This window comes from Manis javanica, chromosome 3 (genome assembly GCF_040802235.1).
Source record: "Manis javanica isolate MJ-LG chromosome 3, MJ_LKY, whole genome shotgun sequence".
Taxonomy (NCBI): Eukaryota; Metazoa; Chordata; class Mammalia; order Pholidota; family Manidae; genus Manis; species Manis javanica.
In genome coordinates, this window is record NC_133158.1 from 56,444,629 (window position 1) to 56,466,085 (window position 21,457).

A 21,457-nucleotide genomic window follows, 5' to 3' on the forward strand; every position below is an offset into this window, starting at 1 on the left:
TATTTTCTGATATTTCAGGGAAATCTTCTCAAGAGTTGTCTAGGCTAGCTAGTAACACTAAATACATGGGTCACAGGAGTCACATGCATTTGGAGTCACAGGAGTAAGAAACCATATGTAAAAAAGGAAGAGAGAGATTTGTTCTGCTGTGTATATGGCCTTTTTTCCAGGAAATTTTTGTAGAGATAAAGTTTGTCTTCCATTTACAGTATTTCCACTTCCCTTCCCATTTACTGCCTCAGTATTGAGGTATGCTGTCTTCCTTTTCCAGGTCCCTCACTCTGGCACTTCATGTAAACCTCCCTTTTCTCCAGAATAATCTCTATCCCCAAAGTACGTTAACTTTCTCAATACTTACTGATTTAGCCTGATATTAGGGATGAGGTTAGTTAACAAATGCATGTATTTTCATGTTTATTTTAATATATATCTTATTTATTAATGCAGAATTATAGGGGCATAGTTTAAAATGGTATATGTGTACTAGGATATGCTAAATTTCAAAAAATTGATGGGATGCATGATCAGTAACATTGGAGTTGGGGACCACCGCTTTAGGGAAATGTATACCTTGCATTGGGGTAACAAATCGGCCTCAACTTTGACTGCTTTTTTAAAAAAAACTAAGTTCTGTTATGGGTATTTCTCTTACAACTTATACATCTCCCCTGTTCACATGATCTCATATGATCACAGTGAGGGATGGCATTGTGTGTATATGAGTTCCTTTTAAGTTTGGGACTTCCCAAAATCATCACAAAAAATAGTAAGTAGATTAGAATATAAATGATCTGGTAAATATTTTCAAAGAAATGACCAGAATAAACAAATCTTAGCAAGTAAAAGACTTGAGTTTCACTGTGTGACCAATCCAAACAGAACAATACTCGCATTATAGGGGTGCCAGAAGAAGAAGAGGGAGAAAAAGGGATAGAAAGTGTTTTTGAAGAAATAATTGCTGAAAACTTCCCCAATATGAGGAAGGAGATAGTTTCTCAGACCATTGAAGTCCGCAGATCTCCCAACACAAGTGACCCAAGGAGGACAACACCAAGACATATAATAATTAAAATGGCAAAGATCAAAGACAAGGACAGACTATTAAAAGCAGCCAGAGAGAGAAAAAACATCACTGCCTACAAAGGAAAGCCCATCAGGCTATCATCAGACTTCTCAGCAGAAACCTTACAGGCCAGAAGGAAATGGCATTATATATTCCATGCAGTGAAATAGAAGGGCCTTGAACCAAGAATACTGTATCTGTCCAGCAAGATTATCATTTAAATTTGAAGGAGGGATTAAACAATTCCCATATAAGCAAAAGTTGAGGGAATTTACCTCCCACAAACCATCTCTACAGTGTATTTTAAAGGGACTGCTCTAGATGAAAGGTGCTTCTAAGGCTAAGTAGATGTCACCAGAGAAAAGAAACCACAGCAAAGAAAGTAAACCAACCAAATACTAAATGTAAAATAAAATGAGCTAGCCACAAAATCAGTCAAGGGAAACACAAAAGAGTACAGAAAAAAACACCTAACATATAAAGAGTGGAGGAAGAAGAAAAAGAAGGGAGAGAAATAAAGAATCATCAGACTGTTTATAATAGCATAATAAGTGAGTTAAGTTAGATGGTTAGATAGTAAAGAAGCTGCCCTTGAACCTTTGGTAATGACGAATCCAAAGCCTGCAATGGCAGTAAGTACGTATCTATCGATAATCACCCTAAATGTAAATGGACTGAATGCACCAATGAAAAGGCACAATAATAGAGTGGATAAAAAGGCAAGACCCATCTATACGCTGCCTGCAAGAGACTACCTCAAACCCAAAGACATACACAGACTAAAAGTGAAGAGATGGAAAAAGATATTTCATGCAAACAGTAAGGAGAAAAAAACAGGTGTTGCAGTACTTGTATCAAACAGAATAAACTTCAAAACAAAGAAAGTCACAAGAGACGAAGAAGGACATTACATAATGATAAAGGGATCAGTTCAGCAAGAGAATATAACCATTATAAATATCTGTGCACCCAACACAGGAGCACCTACATATGTGAAACAAATACTAACACAACTAAAGGAGGAAATAGAATGCAATGCATTCATTTTAGGAGACTTCAACACATGACTCACTCCAAAGCACAGATCAACCAGACAGAAAATAAGTAAGGACACAGAGGCAGTGACCCACACACTAGAACAGACGGACCTAACAAACATCTACAGAACTCTACCCCCAAAAGCAGCAGGATACACATTCTTCTCAAATACACATGGAACATTTTCCAGAATAGACCACATACTAGGCCACAAAAAGAGCCTCAGTAAATTAAAAAAGATTGAAATTGTACCAACCAACTTCTCATATCACATAGGTATAAAGCTAGAAATAAATTGTACAAAGAAAACAAAAAGGCTCACAAACACATGGAGGCTTAACAACATGCCCCTAAATAATCAGTGGATCAATGACCAAATTAAAATAGAGATCAAGCAATATATGGAGACAAATGAAAACAACAGCACAATGCCCCAACTTCTGGGGTTCACAGCGAAGGCAGTTCTAAGAGGAAAGTATATAGCAATCTGGGCCTATTTAAAGAAGGAAGAACAATCCCAAATGAATAGCCTAAAGTCACAATTACTGAAACTGGAAAAAGAATAACAAATGAGGCCTAGAGTCAGCAGAAGGAGGGACATAATAAAGATCAGAGAAGAAATAAATAAAATTGAGAAGAATAAAACAATAGAAAAAAATTAATGAAACCAAGAGCTGGTTCTTTGAGAAAATAAGCAAAATAGATAAACCACTAAGCCATGCTTACTGAGAGAAAAAGAGTATCTACACACATAAAAAGAAAGAGAAATGAGAAAGGAAAAATCGCAACGGACCCCACAGAAATACAAATAATTATTAGAGAATACTATGAAAATCTGTATACTCACAAACTGGATAACCTAGAAGACATGGATAACTTTCTAGAAAAATACAGCCTTCCAAGACTGACCAAGGAAGAAACAGAAAATCTAAACAGACTAATTACCAGCAATGAAATTGAATCAGTAATCAAAAAACTACCCAAGAACAAAACTCTCAGACCAGATGGATTCACCACTGAATATTATCAGACATTTACAGAAGACATAATACCCATTCTCCTTAAAGTTTTCCAAAAAACAGAAGAGGAGGGAATACTTCCAAACTCATTCTGTGAAGCCAGCATCACTCTAATACCAAAACCAGGCAAAGGCACCACAAAAAAAGAAAACTACAGATAAATATCCCTGATGAACAGTGATGCAAAAATACTCAACAAAATATTAGCAAACCAACTTCAAAAATACATGAAAAGGCTCATACACCATGATCAAGAGGGAGTGATTTCAGGGATGCAAGGATGGTGCGATATAAGAAAATCCATCAACATCACCCACCACATCAACAAAAAGAAGAACAAAAACCACATGGTCATCTCCATAGATGCTGAAAAAGCATTTGACAAAATTGAACATCCATTCATGATAAAAACTCTCAACAAAATCGGTATAGAGGGCAAGTACCTCAACATAATAAAGGCCATATATGACAAACCCACAGCCAACATCATAACAGCAAGAAGCTGAAACCTTTTCCCCTAAGATTGGGAACAAGACAAGGATGCCCACTCTCCCCACTTTAATTCAACATAGTTCTGGAGGTCCTAGCCCTGGCAGTCAGACAACACAAAGAAATAAAAGGCATCCAGATTGGTAAGGAGGAAGCCAAACTGTCACTGGTTGCAGATGACATGATATTGTACATAAAAAACCCTAAAGAATCCACTCCAAAATTACTAGGTCTAATATCTGAATTCAGCAAAGTTGCAGGATACAAAATTAATACACAGAACTCTGTGGCATTCCTATACACTAATGATGAACTAGCAGAAAGAAAAATCAGGAAAACAATTCCATTCACAGTTGAGTCAAAAAGAATAAAATATGTAGGAATAAACCTAACAAAGGAAGTGAAAGACCTATACCCTGAAAACTACAAGACACTCTTAAGAGAAATTAAAGAGGACACTAATAAATGGAAACTCATCTCATGCTCTTGTGTAGGAAGAATTAATATTGTCAAAATGCCCATCCTGCCTAAAGCAATCTACAGATTCAGTGCAATCCCTATCAAAATACCAACAGCATTCTTCAATGAACTGGAACAAATAGTTCTAACATTCATATGGGACCAGCAAAGACCCCAAATAACCAAAGCAGTCCTGAGAAGGAAGAATAAAGCGGAGGAGATCTCACTTCCCAACTTCAAGCTCTACTACAAAGCCACAGTAATCAAGAACATTTGGTACTGGCATAAGAATAGACCCATAGACCAGTGGAACAAAATAGAGAGTCCAGACATTAACCCAACAAAATGTATTATGGTCAATTAGTATACAATAAAGGATCCATGGATATACAATGGGGAAATGACAGCCTCTTCAACAGCTAGTGTTGGCAAAACTGGACAGCTACATGTAAGAGAATGAAACTGGATTACTGTCTAACTCCACACACAAAAGTACACTCGAAGTGGATCAAAGACCTGAATGTAAATCATGAAACCATAAAACTCTTAGAAGAAAACATAGGCAAAACTCTCTTGGACATAACCCTGAGCAACTTCTTCATTAACATATCTCCCTGGGCAAGGGAAACAAAAGCAAAAATGAACAAGTGGTAATATGTCAAACTAAAAAGCTTCTGTACAGCAAAGGACACCATCAGTAGAACAAAAAGGTATCCTACAGTATGGGAGAATATATTCATAAGTGACGTATCTGATAAGTGGTTGACATCCAGAATATACAAAGAGCTCGCTCACCTCTACAAACAAAAAGCAAATAATCCAATTAAAAAATGGGCCGAGAAGCTGAACAGACTCGTCTCCAAAGAAGAAATTGAGATGGCCAACAGGCACATGAAAAGATGCTCCACATCACCAATCATCAGAGAAATGCAAATTAAAACCACAATGAGATATCACCTCACACCAGTTAGGATGGCCAACATCCAAAAGACAAACAACAACTGTAGTTGAGGATGTGGAGAAAGGGGAACTCTACACTGCTAGTGGGAATGTAAATTAGTTCAACTATTGGGGAAAGCAGTATGGAATTTCCGCAAAAAACTAAAACTAAAAATACCATTTGACCCAGGAATTCCACTTCTAGGAATTTACCCTATGAATGCAGGAGCCCAGTTTGAAAAAGACATATGCACCCCTATGTTTATCGCAGCACTATTTACAATAGCCAAGAAATGGAAGCAACCTAAGTGTCCATCAGTAGATGAATGAATAAAGAAGATGTGGTACATATGCACAATGGAATATTATTCAGCCATAAGAAGAAAACAAATCCTACCATTTGCAAGAACATGGATGGAACTAGAGGGCATTATGCTTAGTGAAATAAGCCAGGAGAAGAAAGAAAGTATCAAATGATTTCACTCATCTGTGGAGTATAAGAACAAAGCAAAAACTGAAGGAACAAAACAGCAGCAGACTCACAGAACCCAAGAATGGACTAACAGTTGCCAAAGGGAAAGGGACTGGGGAGGATGGGTGGGAAGGGAGGGATAAGGGGAAAAGGGGAATTACAATTAGCACACATAATATAGTCAGGGAGGGGCACCAGGAAGGCGGTATAACACAGAGAAGACAAGTAGTGATTCTATATAGCATCTTACCATGCTGGTGAACAGTGACTGTAATGGGGTACGTGGTGGGGACTTGATAATGGGTGGAGTCTAGTAACCATAATGTTGCTAATGTAATTGTATATTAATGATACCAAAAAAAAAATAGACTTGAGTTTCACCTAGTTGGAGCATAAGTTCATTTTCTCAAGAAATGTGATAGATTATTTGGTGATATTTTAAAAATAGTCCTTGAGATTTCAAGGTTTGCTAGTTAAAGATTTTGAGAAGTGAAATAAAATTCTTGGTATTATGTCCTACATGTATTGTAGACTGATAATACCTGGTACCGGGAAAGTGAAGAGTAGCAAGTATGAATCTTATTTTTATTTTGTTTTCTTTGCTATTTATATGTTTGTTTTGATCTGTTCATTTAAGTGAAGATTTCTCCCTTGATGATATCTTTAGCAAATGAATGAATGTTTAGATGTCAGTAGTATATTTGAGTTTAATTGATTATTTCTTTTAACTCTGAAGGCTGTGATCAAGGCAGTAACCATTATCTGCCTACCTAACTGGTTTGGGAAAGAGGTTACTAAACTGAAACATAGTTATAAAACATTCATTAATTAACCCCTAATTGGGGGCCTTTCACTTTGGGCAGGGTATGCATGGTTATTTTACACTGCCTGACAATAAAACCTGCTATTAAGAAACAAACTTTGTATTAGTGCTTTGACTTTCTTTGAGATGACGTTTCTTTGGATTTCATGATTATGTTAGTTCCTAGATAAAAGCAATGGAATATGAATTTACAGCAACCGAAGTTAGAAGGGCAGATTTAATATTGCCTGTTGTTTCTGTAATAGAGAAAACAAGGTAAAGTAATTATTTAATAGCGTTTAGTTTTTATGATCTATTAAATGTATTTAATTATGTGCAACTACTTATAAATGTATCAATAATAAAAATACTACTTTTTAAATTTAATTTTGAGAAATGTAAAAAACTCCAGTAATTTCATTACCCACAAGCAATATTAATATTGTTAGCATTTTAGATAAACCTATATATATATATTTAAAACATACACACACACACACACACACACACACACACACACACACACACACTTCCCTTGATTATATTGGGACATCTCCCCAAAGTTTCAAATACTTTTCAAGAATACTTTTTTTGGGGGGGTAGATGTTTTTTGAGTTTCAATAGACTTTAACTTACTATTAAGGTATAATAACTGACACATATGGCACATATCAGAGATGTACAGGTTGAAATTTTACAAAGTGAGCATACCTGTGCAACCAGCATTCGACTCAAGAAAAAACATTGCTATCTCCTAGACAGCTTTCCATTTCTTGCCTCATATCACCAGCACCCCCCATCCAAGAGTATCCATTATTTAGATTTTAGTTTTAAGAAAAACTTTATGGAGATAATTTACATACAATAAACTCATCCTTTTATGTGTACAATACAGTGATTTTTAGTAAACTTACCAAGTTGTGTGTTCATCACTATAGTTCTAAAACATATATGAATTTCTTAGTTTTGTTGAATGTCTAGTTTATTTCCAGTTTTCACTATTATAAACACTAGTGGTTTTTCATATCTTTATATACATTTCTGATTTTATCAGAATAGGTTCCTAAAGGTATAATAACAGATTCAAAGAACTTATGTGCATTTTTATTGTTTTCCATATGTAATCCCAAATTGCCTTTTGAAAATAATTGAACTAATTTGTATCCCCACTGTCAGGAGATGGTGTGTCTTTTTTTTTAAACCACCTCACCATTGGATATATTTTTTAAGACTCATTTACAGGTTTGGTAGATGAAGTATGGTACCTCTATTTTAATGTTCATTTCTTCAATTACTACTAGAAGATATATATTTCATGACCATTTCTAAGTTTTCTTTATGATTTGTCTGATAGTGTTCTGTCAGTTCATTTCTTAATGAGTGCATCTCTTTTTAGTTTTTGTTTTTAAGACATTTTAATATATTGAAGGATATGAATCCATTAACTGTTATAAATACTTTCCCCAGCTTGCTTTATGTCAGACATTTTTTCATAATGAAATATATTAGGATTTTATTCCTTAATGTCAAAAATGAAAATTTGTGTTTCATTCTACCAGCCTTTGGAGACTTAGTAATTTTAAATGGAGGTAATACTGACTTATGAATGATTTTTTTCTATTAAAGTGTGTACCTTTCATAATTTGAAATTTAAAGAAATAGCAAGTAGACATATAAAACTAATTTATTATGCTTTGTTGCCAAACTTGGTCTTTCTAGGCAGTTATACTTAAGCATGAACATTGACGACAAACTGGAAGGATTATTTCTTAAATGTGGCGGCTTAGACGAAATGCAGTCTTCCAGGGCAATGGTTGTAATGGGTGGAGTGTCTGGCCAGTCTGCCGTGTCTGGGGAACTGCAGGAGTCGGTACTTCAAGATCGGAGTATGCCTCATCAGGAGATCCTTGCTGCAGATGAAGTGTTACAAGAAAGTGAAATGAGACAACAGGATATGATATCACATGATGAACTCATGGTCCATGAAGAGACAGTGAAAAATGATGAAGAACAGATGGAAACACATGAAAGACTTCCTCAAGGACTGCAATATGCACTTAATGTCCCTGTAAGTAATTCCTTTATTAGCTATTAAACTTACAGCTAAAAACATAATTAATTTTGTATTAAGTAACACTGTAAGTCATTGAAGGAACTGCAGAAAATGATTAAAGGCTAACTAGGTCAAGTGAATGTTCCTAAATACATATTACTAAAAAATGACAGAAATCGTACTTCGAAAGGTAAAGTTAAGTTTTTGTATTACGATTTAGGAACTTACCTTTTCTAGGATATTGATTTCTCTATCAGGGTTAATGTGTATTAAATTTTAAGTGCCTAAATTTTAAAGATACTTTGCTTAAACTTCTTGGATTGAATCTTGAGCAGAAGTAGAAAAAAGTCATAACTTCAGGTATTTTTCTTCAAATTCTGTAACTTTAAGCAATTCCTGCCTTCTCTATTTTTTTCATGATCTGTTTTTAAAGTGTATCAGCCCTTTAGTTTTTCCTGTTTACCCAAGACATCCATGGTTCATCACCTAAGATACTCTTTTCTGTGTACCCATACATTTTTGCCTCCTTGTATTTTTACCTGACCACCAGTGAAACCACAACCATAATCTAATCCTTTTCTATTCTTTCTGTGATATTAAATCTGAATTCCTTTCAGTACATCTAATGTGCTGTACTTCTTTTGCTTCAGGATCTTCATATATCCTGCTTAAAATACTCCCCTCAGTCATACCCTCTCCCTGTATTTTAACCTAGTTAGTCGCTCATCATCATCATCCTGCTGCTTTTGTCTAGTCTCGGTTGAACCCCTGCAATAGAGACTTGGGATTACTTTTTCCGTGTCTCACTCTCAGGGAGTGCAGGCTCTACAAGAGCATGAATTCTTTCTTATTTTCTTTTATGTCCCAGACGTTGGCATCTGGTGTGAATGAATGGATAACTACATGTAGTTGTGTTCTATACATGTGCTCACCATTTTTTATCTAGCCCCTTTCAGTAGTCTTTCTTTTTTTTGCCTGTTGATGTGAGGAATTATGTTAATTGATTTTTGAGCGGAGAACCAGCCTTGCATACCTGGAATAAATTCCCCTTCGTTGTGATGGACAGTGATTTTTATACTTAGTCAGATTTAATTTGCTAATATTTTGCTGAGAATTTTTGCATCTGTGTTCATGACATACATTAATCTAGTTTTCTTTTCTTATAATATCTTTGATTTTGGTATTAGAGTAATTGTAGCCCTATAGAATGAGTTAGGAGTATTCCTTCTGTTTCTGAAAGAGATTATAGAGAATTGATGTAATTTCTTCCTTAAATGGTTGGTAAAATTCACCAGTGACTCCATATGGCCTGGTACTTTTTTTTTAAGGTATTATTGATATACACTCTTACGAAGGTTTCACATGACAAAATAATGTAGTTACTACATTTAACCATATTATCAAGTCCCCACCAATACCCCATTGCAGTCACTGTCCATCAGTGTAGTAAGACGCCACAGATTTACTCTTTGCCTTCTCTATGCTATCCTATCTTTCCCGTGACCCCTCACACCATGTGTACTAAACATAATACCCCTCAATCCCCTTCTCCCTCCCTCCCCACCCACCCTCCCACACCCCTCCCCTTTGGTAACTGCTAGTCCCTTCTTGGAGTCTGTGAGTGTGCTGCTGTTTTGTTCCTTCAGTTTTGCTTTGTTATTATACTCCAGAAATGAGGGAAATCATTTGGCACTTGTATTTCTCCACCTGGTTTATTTCACAGAGCATAATATCCTCCAGCTCCATCCATGTTGTTGCAAATGGTAGGATTTGTTTCTTTCTTATGGCTGAATAGTATTCCATTGTGTATATGTACCACATCTTCTTTATCCATTTATCTACTGATGGACACTTAGGTTGCTTCCATATCTTGGCTATTGTAAATAGTGCTGCGATAAACATAAGGATGCATATGTCTTTTTGAATCCAAGAACTTGTATTCTTTGGGTAAATTCCAAGGAGTGGGATTCCCAGGTCAAATGGTCTTTCTATTTTTAGTTTTTTGAGGAACCTTCATATTGCTTTCCACAATGGTTGAACTAGTTTACATTCCCACCAGCAGTGTAGGAGGGTTCCTCTTTCTCCACGTCCTCACCAGCATTTGTTGTTTTTAGTCTTTTTGATGCTGGCCATCCTTACTGGTGTGAGGTGATATATCATTGTGGTTTTAATTTGCATTTCCTTGATGATTAGTGATGTGAAGCATCTTTTCATATGTTTGTTAGCCATCTCAATTTCTTCTTTGGAGAATTGTCTCTTCATATCCTCCACCCATTTTTTAGTAGGGTTATTTGCCTTATGAGTGTTGAGGCATATGAGTTCTTTATATATTTTGGATGTTAACCCCTTGTCAAATATGTCATTTACAAATATATTCATCCATATTGTAGGATGCGTTTTTGTTCTGTTGCTGGTGTCCTTTGCCATACAGGAGCTTTTTAGTTTGGTGCAGTCCCATGTGTTCATTTTTGCTTTTGTTTCCCTTGCTCAAGGAGATGTGTTCAGGAAGAAGTTGCTCATGTTTATATTCAGTAGATTTTTACTTATATTGTCTTCTAAGAGTTTTATGGTTTCATGACTTACATTCAGGTCTTTAATCCATTTTGAATTTACTTTTGTGTATGGGGTTTAACAATAATCCAGTTTTATTCTCTTGCATGCAGCTGTCCAGTTTTGCCAACACCAGTTTTTGAAGAGGCTGTCATTTCTCCATTGTATGTCCATAGCTCCTTTATCGTATATTAATTGACCATATATTGGTTGTGTTTATATTTGGGCTCTCTAGTCTGTTCCACTAGTCTGTGGCTCTGTTCTTGTGCCAGTACCAAATTATCTTGATTACCATGGCTTTGTAGTAGAGCTTGAAGTTGGGGAGCATAATTCCCCCAGCTTTATTCTTTCTTCTCAGGATTGCTTTGGCTATTCGGGGTCTTTTGTGGTTCCATATGAATTTTAGAACTATTTGCTCTAGTTCATTGAAAAATGCTGTTGGTATTCTGACAGGAATTCCATTGTATCTGTAGATTGCTTTAGGCAGGATGGCCATTTTAACAATATTAAATCTTCCTATTCATGAGCATGGGATGTGTTTCCATTTATTGATATCTTCTTTAATTTCTCTCATGAGTGTCTTGTAGCTTTCAGAGTATAGTAGGTCTTTCACATCCTTGGTCAGGTTTATTCCTAGGTATTTTATTCTTTTTGACCCAGTTGTGAATTGTTTTCCTCATTTCTCTTTCTGTTAGTTCATCATTAGTGTATAGGAGTGCAACAGATTTTTGTGTATTAATTTTGTATCCTGCAACTTTGCTGAATTCAGATATTAGATCTAGTAATTTTGGAGTGGATTCTTTAGGGTTTTTTATGTACAATATCATGTCATCTGCAAACAGTGACAGTTTTACTTCTTCCTTACCAATCTTATTTCTTTGTGTTGTCTAATTTCTGTGGTGAGGACCTCCAGAACTATTGAATAAACATGGAGAGAGTGGGCATCCTTGTCTTGTTCCTGGTCTTAAAGGAAAGGCTTTTCAGCTTCTCGCTGTTCAGTATGATGTTGGCCGTAGGTTTGTAATATATGGCCTTTATTATGTTGAGGTACTTGTCCTCTCTACCCATTTTGTTGAAGAGTTTTTATCATGAATGGATGTTGAATTTTGTCGAATGCTTTTTTGGCATCTATGGAGATGATCATGTGGTTTTTGTTCTTCTTTTTGTTGAATGTGGTGGATGATGTTGATGGATTTTCTTTATTGTACCGTCCTTGCATCCCTGGAATAAATCTTACTTGATCATGGTGGATGATCTTTTTGGTATTTTTGAATTCGGTTTGCTAGTATTTTGTTGAGTATTTTTGCATGTATGCTCATCAGGGATATTGGTCTGTAATTTTCTTTTTTTGTAGCGTCTTTGCCTGGTTTTGGTATTAGGGTGATGCTAGCCTCATAGAAAGAGTTTGGAAGTATTCCATCCTCTTCTACTTTTTGGAAAACTTTAAGGAGAATGGGTATTAGTTCTTCACTAATTATTTGATAAAATTCATTGGTGAAGCCATCTGGTCCATGAGTTTTGTTCTTAGGTAGTCTTTTGATTACCAAGTCAATTTTGTTGCTAGTAATTGGTCTGTTCAGATTTTCTGTTTCTTTCTGGGTCAACCTTAGAAGGTTGTATTTTTCTAGAAAGTTGTCCATTTCTCCTAGGTTATCCAGTTTGTTAGCATATAATTTTTCATAGTATTCTCTAATAATTCTTTGTATTTCTGTGGTGTCCATAGTGATTTTTTTCTTTCTCATTTCTAATTCTGTTCATGTGTGTAGACTCTCTCTTTTTCTTGATAAGTCTAGCTAGGAATTTATCTATTTTGTTTATTTTCTTGAAGAACTAACTCTTGCTTTCATTGATTTTTTTCTATTGTTTTATTCTCAGTTTTATTTATTTTTGCTCTTTATTTATTATGTCCCTCCTTCTACTGACTTTGGGCCTCATTTGTTCTTCTTCTAGTTTCATTAGTTGTGAGTTTAGATTGCTCATATGGGATTGTTCTTTCCTGAGGTAGGCTTGTATTGCAGTATACTTCCCTCTTAGCATGACCTTCTCTGCATCCCACGGATTTTGCGGTGTTGAATTATTGTTGTCATTTGTCTCCATGTATTGCTTGATCTGTTTTTATTTAGACATTGATCCATTGGTTATTGAGAAGCATGTTGTGAAGCCTCCATGTGTTTGTGGGATTTTTCATTTTCCTTGTGTAATTTTTTTCTAGTTTCATACCTTTGTGGTCTGAGAAGCTGGTTAGTACAATTTCAGTCTTTTTTAATTTACTGAGACTCTTTATGTGGCCTACTATGTGGTCTACTCTGGAAAATGTTCCATGTGTACTTGAGAAGAATGTTGTATCTTGCTGCTTTTGGGTGTAGAGTTGTGTAGGTGTCTGTTAGGTCTGTCTGTTGTAGTGTGTTGTTCAGTGCCTCTGTGTCCTTACTTATTTTCTGTCTGGTTGATCTGTCCTTTGGAGTGAGTGGTGTGTTGAAGTCTCCTAGGATATTCTGTTTCCCCTTAAAATTCTGTTAGTATTTGTTTCACATATGTAGGTGCTTCTGTGTTGGGTGCATAGATGTTTATAATGGTTATATCCAATTGTTGAATTGACCCTTTTGTCATTATGTAATGTCCTTCTTTGTCTCTTGTGATTTTCTCTGTTTTGAAGTCCATTTTGTCTGATACCAGTACTGCAACTCCTGCTTTTTCTCCCTATTAGTTGCATGAAATACCTTTTTCCATCCTTTCACTTTTAGTCTTTGTATGTCTTTGGGTTTTGGTAGATTTTGTTTTCCAAGGAATTAGTCCATTTCATCTAGGTGATCAAATGTGGTCATAGAGTTGTTTTAGTATTTCTTTATTATCCTTTAGCATCTATGGGGTCTGCAGTCATGTCCCCGTTCTTCATTTCTGGTATTAGTAATTTATGTCTTCTCTCTTTTTCTCTTTGCCTACTAGAGGCTTTCTGCTACCTCCCTCCCAACCCCATTTTATAAATACCATCTTAATTTTTAAGTGTAGAGATCAGTAGTGTTAACTATATTCATGTTATTGCATAGCACATTTCTAGTACTGTTCATCTTACAAAATTGAATTTCTGTACACACTGAAAAACAATTACCCGTTTTCCTCTCCCCCAGTAGAGACTTACCATTTTTATTGATATTTTAATAGTTCCAGTGGCACAATTGGTTAGCTCATGGTACTTCAGAGATATTTTAAAAGAACTGGCTTTTAATTTTCTTTATGGATTTTCAGTTTTTAGTTTCATTGATATCTTCTCTGATATTTATGATTTATTTTCTTGTGTTGTTTTCGATTTCATTTGCTTCTTTTCTAGTTTTCTGAAGTGAAAGTTAAGATGATTGATTATAGGTATCAACTTCTTTTCCAACATGTGCATTCAATGCTGTAAATTTCCTAATAAGCACTGCTTTTAATGCATTCCATAAGTTTTGATAAGTTGTATTTTTAATTTTCCTTTAGTTGAATGTATCATTTAATTTATTCTGAGATTTCTTCTTTGGTCCCTGTGTTTAGAAGTGTGTTTTTCAATCTCCAAATATTTTGGGATTTTCTAGCTAGTTTTCTGTTGTTATTTCTAGTTTAATTCCATTGTGATCTGAGACCATGTATTGTATGATTTCAATTCTTTTAAATTTGGTAAGGTATGCTTTTTGGCCCTGATTGTTGTATGTCTTGGTCAGTGTTCCATGTGAACTTGAGAAGAATGTGTGTTATTTTGGTGAATGAAATAGTCTATAGATTGCAATAGCCTTTTTATAGGACGGACTTTATCCTGAGCCTTGTCCATACTATATTTCTCATAGTTTGTATGTCGATCTTTCTAAATGAGACATAACACTTCCCACCCCACCTGCTAAAACCTTTTCAGAGGTTCTTTGTTGCCAAAACAGTACCTTTTGCATGGGCTGAGTGTTCATCATCAGGTTTCTTATCTTTTCTAGCCCCTTAACACAGTAGTGTAAACCCTTCTTTCCCATTCATACTTTAAACATATCAGATTACTTTAATTGCCTAGGTCCACTCTAATTTTTTGTTACTTCTGTTCATATTGTGCATACCAGTAATATTCTTTGGCAGTCTACCATTTTTCACTTCTCAGCTTAAAAGCTTTCTCTTCTGTGTGCTTTTCATTATTGTAACTGACATTTTGAATTTCTATGCCTGCAAGAGTATAAAGGTTTCTTCTGGCTAATGCATTTTTATTGTTTTTTCCCAATACTTGGGCTATAGTAGACAAAGAATTTTTGAGTGAAAATACATATATTTTTCTAAATTGAGGAAAAACTTAAAGTGAAATGTTCATACATACAAAGTTTATAGTTTAGAGTTTTGACAACTACATAAGCTTATATAACCCTCAGCCCATCAAAATCCAGAATATTTCTGTCTTCCTTAAAGTTTTTTGTGTTTCTTTCTAGTCAGTCCCCTCCACAACAATTGTTCTGATTTTTTTCCCCCTTCCATCATAGATTAGTGTTGTTCTTTGAGAACTTCATGTAAATGGAATCATGTGTAACTCTCACGGCTTCTTTTGTTCGGTATAATGTTTCTGCAGTTTATCCATGTTTATTGGGTGTATCAGTAAGAAGTTCATTCCTTTTCATTGTTGATTAATATTCTCTTGTTATTCTAAAATTTGTTTATTCATTTCCCTTTTTATGGATGTGTTATATGTGATTTTTAACCTTTGTGAATAAAGCTGCTGTGAACATTGTTGTAGAAGTCTTAATTTTGGGGGGGTCATTTTTATAGAAGTTAAATCATTAATCATGTGTTTTCATTTTGTTTGGTCTAGTATCTGTCTTTTCATCACTGTTACACTGTCTTGATTGCTATATCTTTTATGGTAAACCTTGAAATGACATAAATCCTCAATTTTGTAAGACTGTTATGACTCTTCTAGGTTGTTTGCATTTTCATATGAAATATAGAATCAGCCTTTCAGTTTCACTTTTTTTGGGATTACATTAATTCTACATGTTGACTTGAAGAAAATCAACATCTGAACAGTAGTGGTTTCCAAGCCACAAGTATGGTGTATCATTGTTTGTTTTGGTTTTCTTTAATTTATCTAAGCATTGTTTTATAGTTTTCAGTGTAGAGTTAGTGGACATAATTTTGTTAAATTTACCCCTAGTATTTCATGCTTTAAGTGCATTGTAAATGGTATTTATAATTTTATGTTTAATTGTTCATGACCAGTCTATAGAAATAGTTTTTTTTAATATTGACCGTGTTTCCTGTGACCTTGTTACATGTATGTACTAATTAGTTCCAGCATTTTGTAGATTTCTTAGGTTTATTCATATATTGTCTGATACATATTATCCATATGTTTTTATACCTTCTATTCCAATTTATATGTCTTTTACTTCTTTTTCCTTCCTTACTGCACTGACTGGGGTATGAATAGAAGTGGTAGTAAACATCTTTGCCTTGTTCCTGATCTTAAAGGACTGCATTCAGTTTTTCACCAAGTATTATTTTACCTGTAGGTTTTTCACAGATAATCTTTATTAGGTTGAAGAAACTTTCTAGTTTACTGAGATATTATTTTACTATGAATGGATATATAACTTCATCAAATGCTTTTTCTGCATCTATTAGATTATCATTTTTTTCTCCTTATTATATAGGAGAAATTACATCAGTAATATAGTAAATTACATCAGTAGATTTTCAGATGTTAAACCAACCTTGCATTCCTGGGATATCTCATATGTGGTCTTGATGTGTTGTCCTTTTTATATTTTGGTGGATTCAGTTTACTCATTTTTTTAAAGAATTTTTATGTGTACATTTATGAGGGATATTAGTTTTCTTGTAGTATCTGTGACTTAGATACTGGCCTCATAAATGGGTTAGGAGTATTTCCTCCCTTATTTTCTGAAAGTTTGCCTAAGATTGGTATTATTTCTACCTTACATGTTTGATAGGCTTCACCCGTAAAGTTAATCTGGGGCTGAGTTTTCTTTATGGGAAAGTTTTTAATTCCAAATTCAATTATCAAAACTTTTTTAAGGCTTCTCAGATTTAAAATTTTTTTCTTGAACCAACTAAGTTGCATTTTTTAAAGAAATTGTCTGTTTCTTATTGTTTAATTAAGAACAAAATTTTTCATAGTATTATCTTTAATTTCTAAAGGATTTATAATTTTCTTCTTCTTATTCCTGATAGTGTAATTTGTCATTTTCCTGATGACTCTGGGTAGAAACTTACCAACTTTGTCTCTTCGAAGAATCAAGTTTTGGTTTTATTGATTATCACTATTGTTCACTTTAATTCGTCTTCATTCGCTGTTATTTTCTTCTACTTAGTCTAAATTTGTTCTTTTCCTAGCTTTTTAAGGTGGAAGGTTAGATGACTATTTTAGATCTTTCTTTGTTTTTGATGTAAACATTTAAAGGTATAAACTTTTCTGGACTTTTTTTGTGGTTTGTTTTTGACTCATGAGTTAGAAGGGGTTTGCTTAATTTCTGAATATTTTGAAACTTTCCAGATATATTTTTGTCATTGATATGTAAACATTATGGTCATAGAATGTGTAATGTATGATTTTAGCCTTTTTATTTAATTAAGACTTGTTTTAGGGCCCAACATGTCATTACTTGGTGAATGTTCTATATTCACTTGAAAAGAATGTGTGTATTCTGGCAGTCATTGGGTTTGTTCTTTTGTAAATGTCAATTAGCTCAAGTTGGCTATTCATCTCTTTTATATCCTTACTGATCTTGATATGCAACAATTAAAATTTGTTTGCAAAAAAAACAAGACCCTGTTCAGTATTATGTATTGTATTAATTGTTATGCCTCTTTCTTTAGTCTGAGTTAGTTCCTCACTTCCAAAATTTTATGATCATATAGTACTTGAAAATTACAGACCATTTATGTTGTAGAATGTCTCTCAGTTTGGGTTTTTCTGACTTTGCCTCTTACTGAGACTTATCTTTAGGCGTTGGGATATTGCAAAAGGTGGTGCTCTTGGCCGTTGTATTCTAATAAGAGGCACATAGTTTTATTTGCCCCATTCTGATGGTTCACTTAGATCAGTTGATTAATATGTTGTCTGCCAGGTTTTGCTCCTGTAAAATTAATCTCATTCCCCATCTCACTTTCTAATTTATTCATTTATTTATTTGTGTCAATGTGGACTTAGGAGTTTTATTTTTTCATTGTGTTAAAATCTATTACTGTGATTATTTTGATGCTTGGTTTAATATTTGGCCAATTAGAGCCTCTTCAGGCTGGCTTCTGTGTTCTTTTGACATGGTCCATTAATCTTTTCAGCACTTCCTTGTCGTCTTCTACAGGATGTTCTTGACTAATATTTTTCCTGACTCAAACCTGGAATCATCCATTTTGCTAAGGAGCCCTAGTTCATTTTAGTGGAGCATGGTATTTAGAAGCCAAGTTCTGGGTGCTGCTCCTGTCGCAGTAAAGCTGCTCCCAGGACTGTCAGGGGACAGTGCCAGAGAATGAATGAGTGAATAAATATAAACAAATAAAGTAAAAATATATAAATAAATACAAATAAATAAAAGTTATATGCATTTGTATGTATATATGTATTTATTTACATATGTAATTATCTCTATATCTACTAGTATTAAAAATCATGAGTTCACACTGATGCCTCCAATTACGGTCCATTACCAGAGTACATTTTAGTCTTCTCCCTTCTATATTTTATAATTCTCTTCTTAGACATGAGAAATCTGGCTCCTATTAATCCTTAATTCGTATTTACTTGATCATATTCCCACTCCCAATATGTAACCATTTTTCCTTCAGTGCCAACTGCCTTCCTGGGCAGTTGCCTTCTTCACTCTACCCAGGCTCCTATAGTCTGTGGCAGTGCATGCCACCTCCTGTCCCCTGCATGAATGGCTCCCTCCCCTTGTATGTTCTTTGACAATTTGTATTGGGCCTCATGACCATTTGGAGCCCTCATTATACACTGGACCTAGTCTTTGATACCTTCTTCACCCCACTCAGCTTCTGACACCTCGCTCCAGGGTGTCCTTACACAATGTAGAACTACTTACGCTGCTTAGGCTCTGACACCTCATGCTGTGCTATACTTCTTTGTGTGGAGAACCTTCTCACCTTGTGTGCTCTGACATTTTGCTTTGGGCAGCTGCCCCTGCAGATTCCCGCTTCATCTTGTCTGGGGTCTTATTCCTTGTTCTTCTTTAGCTTATGACTTCATGGAGAATAAGTGGATAGGGAGGAGCAGGAAGGGAAGGGGACAAGGTTTATCATTTTATTGTTTTTTAAACTTAATTTTAAAATTACATAGATTCATAGGAAGCTGCAGAAATAGTATAGAAAGGTCCCGTGTACCCTTCACCTAACTTCCTCAAGTGGTTACGTTTTCCTTAACAATAATACAGTCTCAAAATCAGGAATTGACATTGATAGAACATGTCCAGTGTTGTATACTTTATCACACTTGAAAATATATGTAATCACCACCACAATCAAGACACAGAACTAATCCATCATAACAGAGATCTCCCTGGGGCTATCCTTTTGTAGTCATACTTCTTTTTCCCCTCCACCATTCCTAACCCTTAGATATCCTACCCCTGTTCTGTTTTCCATTTCTATAACATTGTCATTTGGAGAATGTTTTATCAGTGGAATCATACAGCATGTGACCTTTTGAGGTTGACCTTTTTCTCTTAGCATAATACCCTCAAGAGCCATTTAAGTTGTTGTATATATGAACAATTTGTTCTTTTTTGTTATAGTGGCATTCTGTGGTATGGATTTACCTCTGTTTAACCATTAACTTAACTTACTAGGGGGCATTTTCATTGTTGCCATGTTTGCTTATTACAAATGAAGCTGCTATGAATATTCATGTACATATCTCAAGAACAAATATCCTGTAATACCCCTACCACCATTCTTAACATTTTGGTATGTGTAATTTTCTATGATTTTTTGATATGCATACCATGCTTAGGATCATGTTGCTTATTATCTACTCTTTTCACTTGCAGCATGTTTTGGACTTTTTTCAACTCCTTGTTCTTCTACTATTTCTTAAATGTCTGCTTTATATTCCATATGTATGAATAATCCATAATTGAGTCCTATTATTCCTTCTAGATAATGATAAATATGAGTCCATTCTGGGAATGAATCAATGAAAAGTTGTCTCATGCTGTATACCATATGGGCAGAATTTAGGATTAGTGTAGCATTGCTTATAGTAGAACATAACAGACATGAAAAATTATATCCTTTCTTACGCATTACTGCTGATAAGGCAGAATAATAAAGGACAAGTATTTGGATCTTGAATATACAGTCTTGAATTAAGAGAGGACATTGATCTAGAACAATATGATCCAGGTCCCCAAAAGTGTGAAAACTTAAGCTAAAAGGCCTTTTATTTTTTCTAGATTGTATGCTAAAGCTTTTAAAAAATAGATACTCAACCTATTAATGGTTTTCTTCTTTTATTTGCTCAATCAGGAGTCACAAAGAACTTTATATTACAGAGTTTTAGTGCAGTCAAAAAGTTGAGTTTTGAGTTTTGTTGATTTGTTAATAGCTGTTTAGGTTGTGTAGTCTGTGTAAACTTCCTGGTGTTTTGTGACAGTTGAGGTAAAGGGTCTTCATTTATGACAATTTCTGGTTTTCAGGATTTATCTTGATCTTACTACTTCTAAATCAGTCACCCAAATTGAGTGGTCCTACATTTTCAACAGCAATCTGTAGGCCAACTTTTGAATGTTTATAGCTTACTCATCAGAACTTTGTTTTCTAATGTGTTAGAAATTTGAATTAAAATAAAATATTTCAAAATCTAATATTTCAGTTCCTTAGTCTTATAAGCCACATTTCAGGTGCTCAATAACCACATATGGCTTCTGTATTGGACAGCATAAAGAACATTTCCATCATTGCAGAGAGTTTATTATTAGATAGCACTGTGTTAGAAAGCTTTGCAGCTTAGAAACTAAATTTATTTTAGAAATTTGAAAAAAAGTATTTGGCTTATCCTTTTTAAGAGGAACTAGGAAATCATAACTCTTTATGGTCTTTATTTTTCAAGTTTGATGGCAAGCATTTGAACAGTTTAGACATGTCTGTATTAACAAAATGAGCAAATTATAATTCATGATACATGCCACAATTGTTTTCTAGAAAACTGTTGGATTGTAGCACTTGAGCAAAAAGATGTTATAAATTAGGAGCTATAAAAAATCATACTTGTAGTCATATAATGGTATAAGAAAATGTAAAGTATTTCAGGTATTTAAAACTGAAAAAATATACTTTAGCATTCACTGAGCATTTTATTTTAGTCATGAATTTCTGTACTATAAAACAGCATGAATAAAATTTAAGCAGAATTGTGCATTTTGTATTTATGATTATTTTGTTTAATGGTCTAAGAGACTCAAATTATGTTTGGCCGTAGGTAGTAAGAAGACCTTGTTTCAAATTTCCTTAAATCCTATCATTAGTTTAAGGAGGATTGTATAGTTAATTTTCCAAATACCTTCTGCTCCGGTCAATAAAAACCAAATATGCTGATGCG

At 34.6% G+C, this 21,457-nt stretch overlaps 1 protein-coding gene across 5 annotated transcripts in view; it reads left to right on the forward strand.

Moving 5' to 3' along the window:
• ZNF148 (zinc finger protein 148) overlaps window positions 1-21,457 on the forward strand; it is a 124,434-nt gene that overhangs the window by 53,322 nt on the left and 49,655 nt on the right. For 3 of the 5 annotated variants that reach the window (XM_073231496.1, XM_073231497.1, XM_073231495.1), the window contains one exon: window positions 8,001-8,349. The exons of 1 other annotated variant lie outside the window; for it this stretch is intronic. In XM_073231496.1, the coding sequence (XP_073087597.1) occupies window positions 8,017-8,349 (333 nt within the window). In that variant the 5' untranslated portion in view covers window positions 8,001-8,016. Of the gene's footprint in view, window positions 1-6,461; window positions 6,558-8,000; window positions 8,350-21,457 lie in introns of all 5 variants that reach the window. One more of the 5 variants, XM_037013090.2, reaches the window with a different exon arrangement.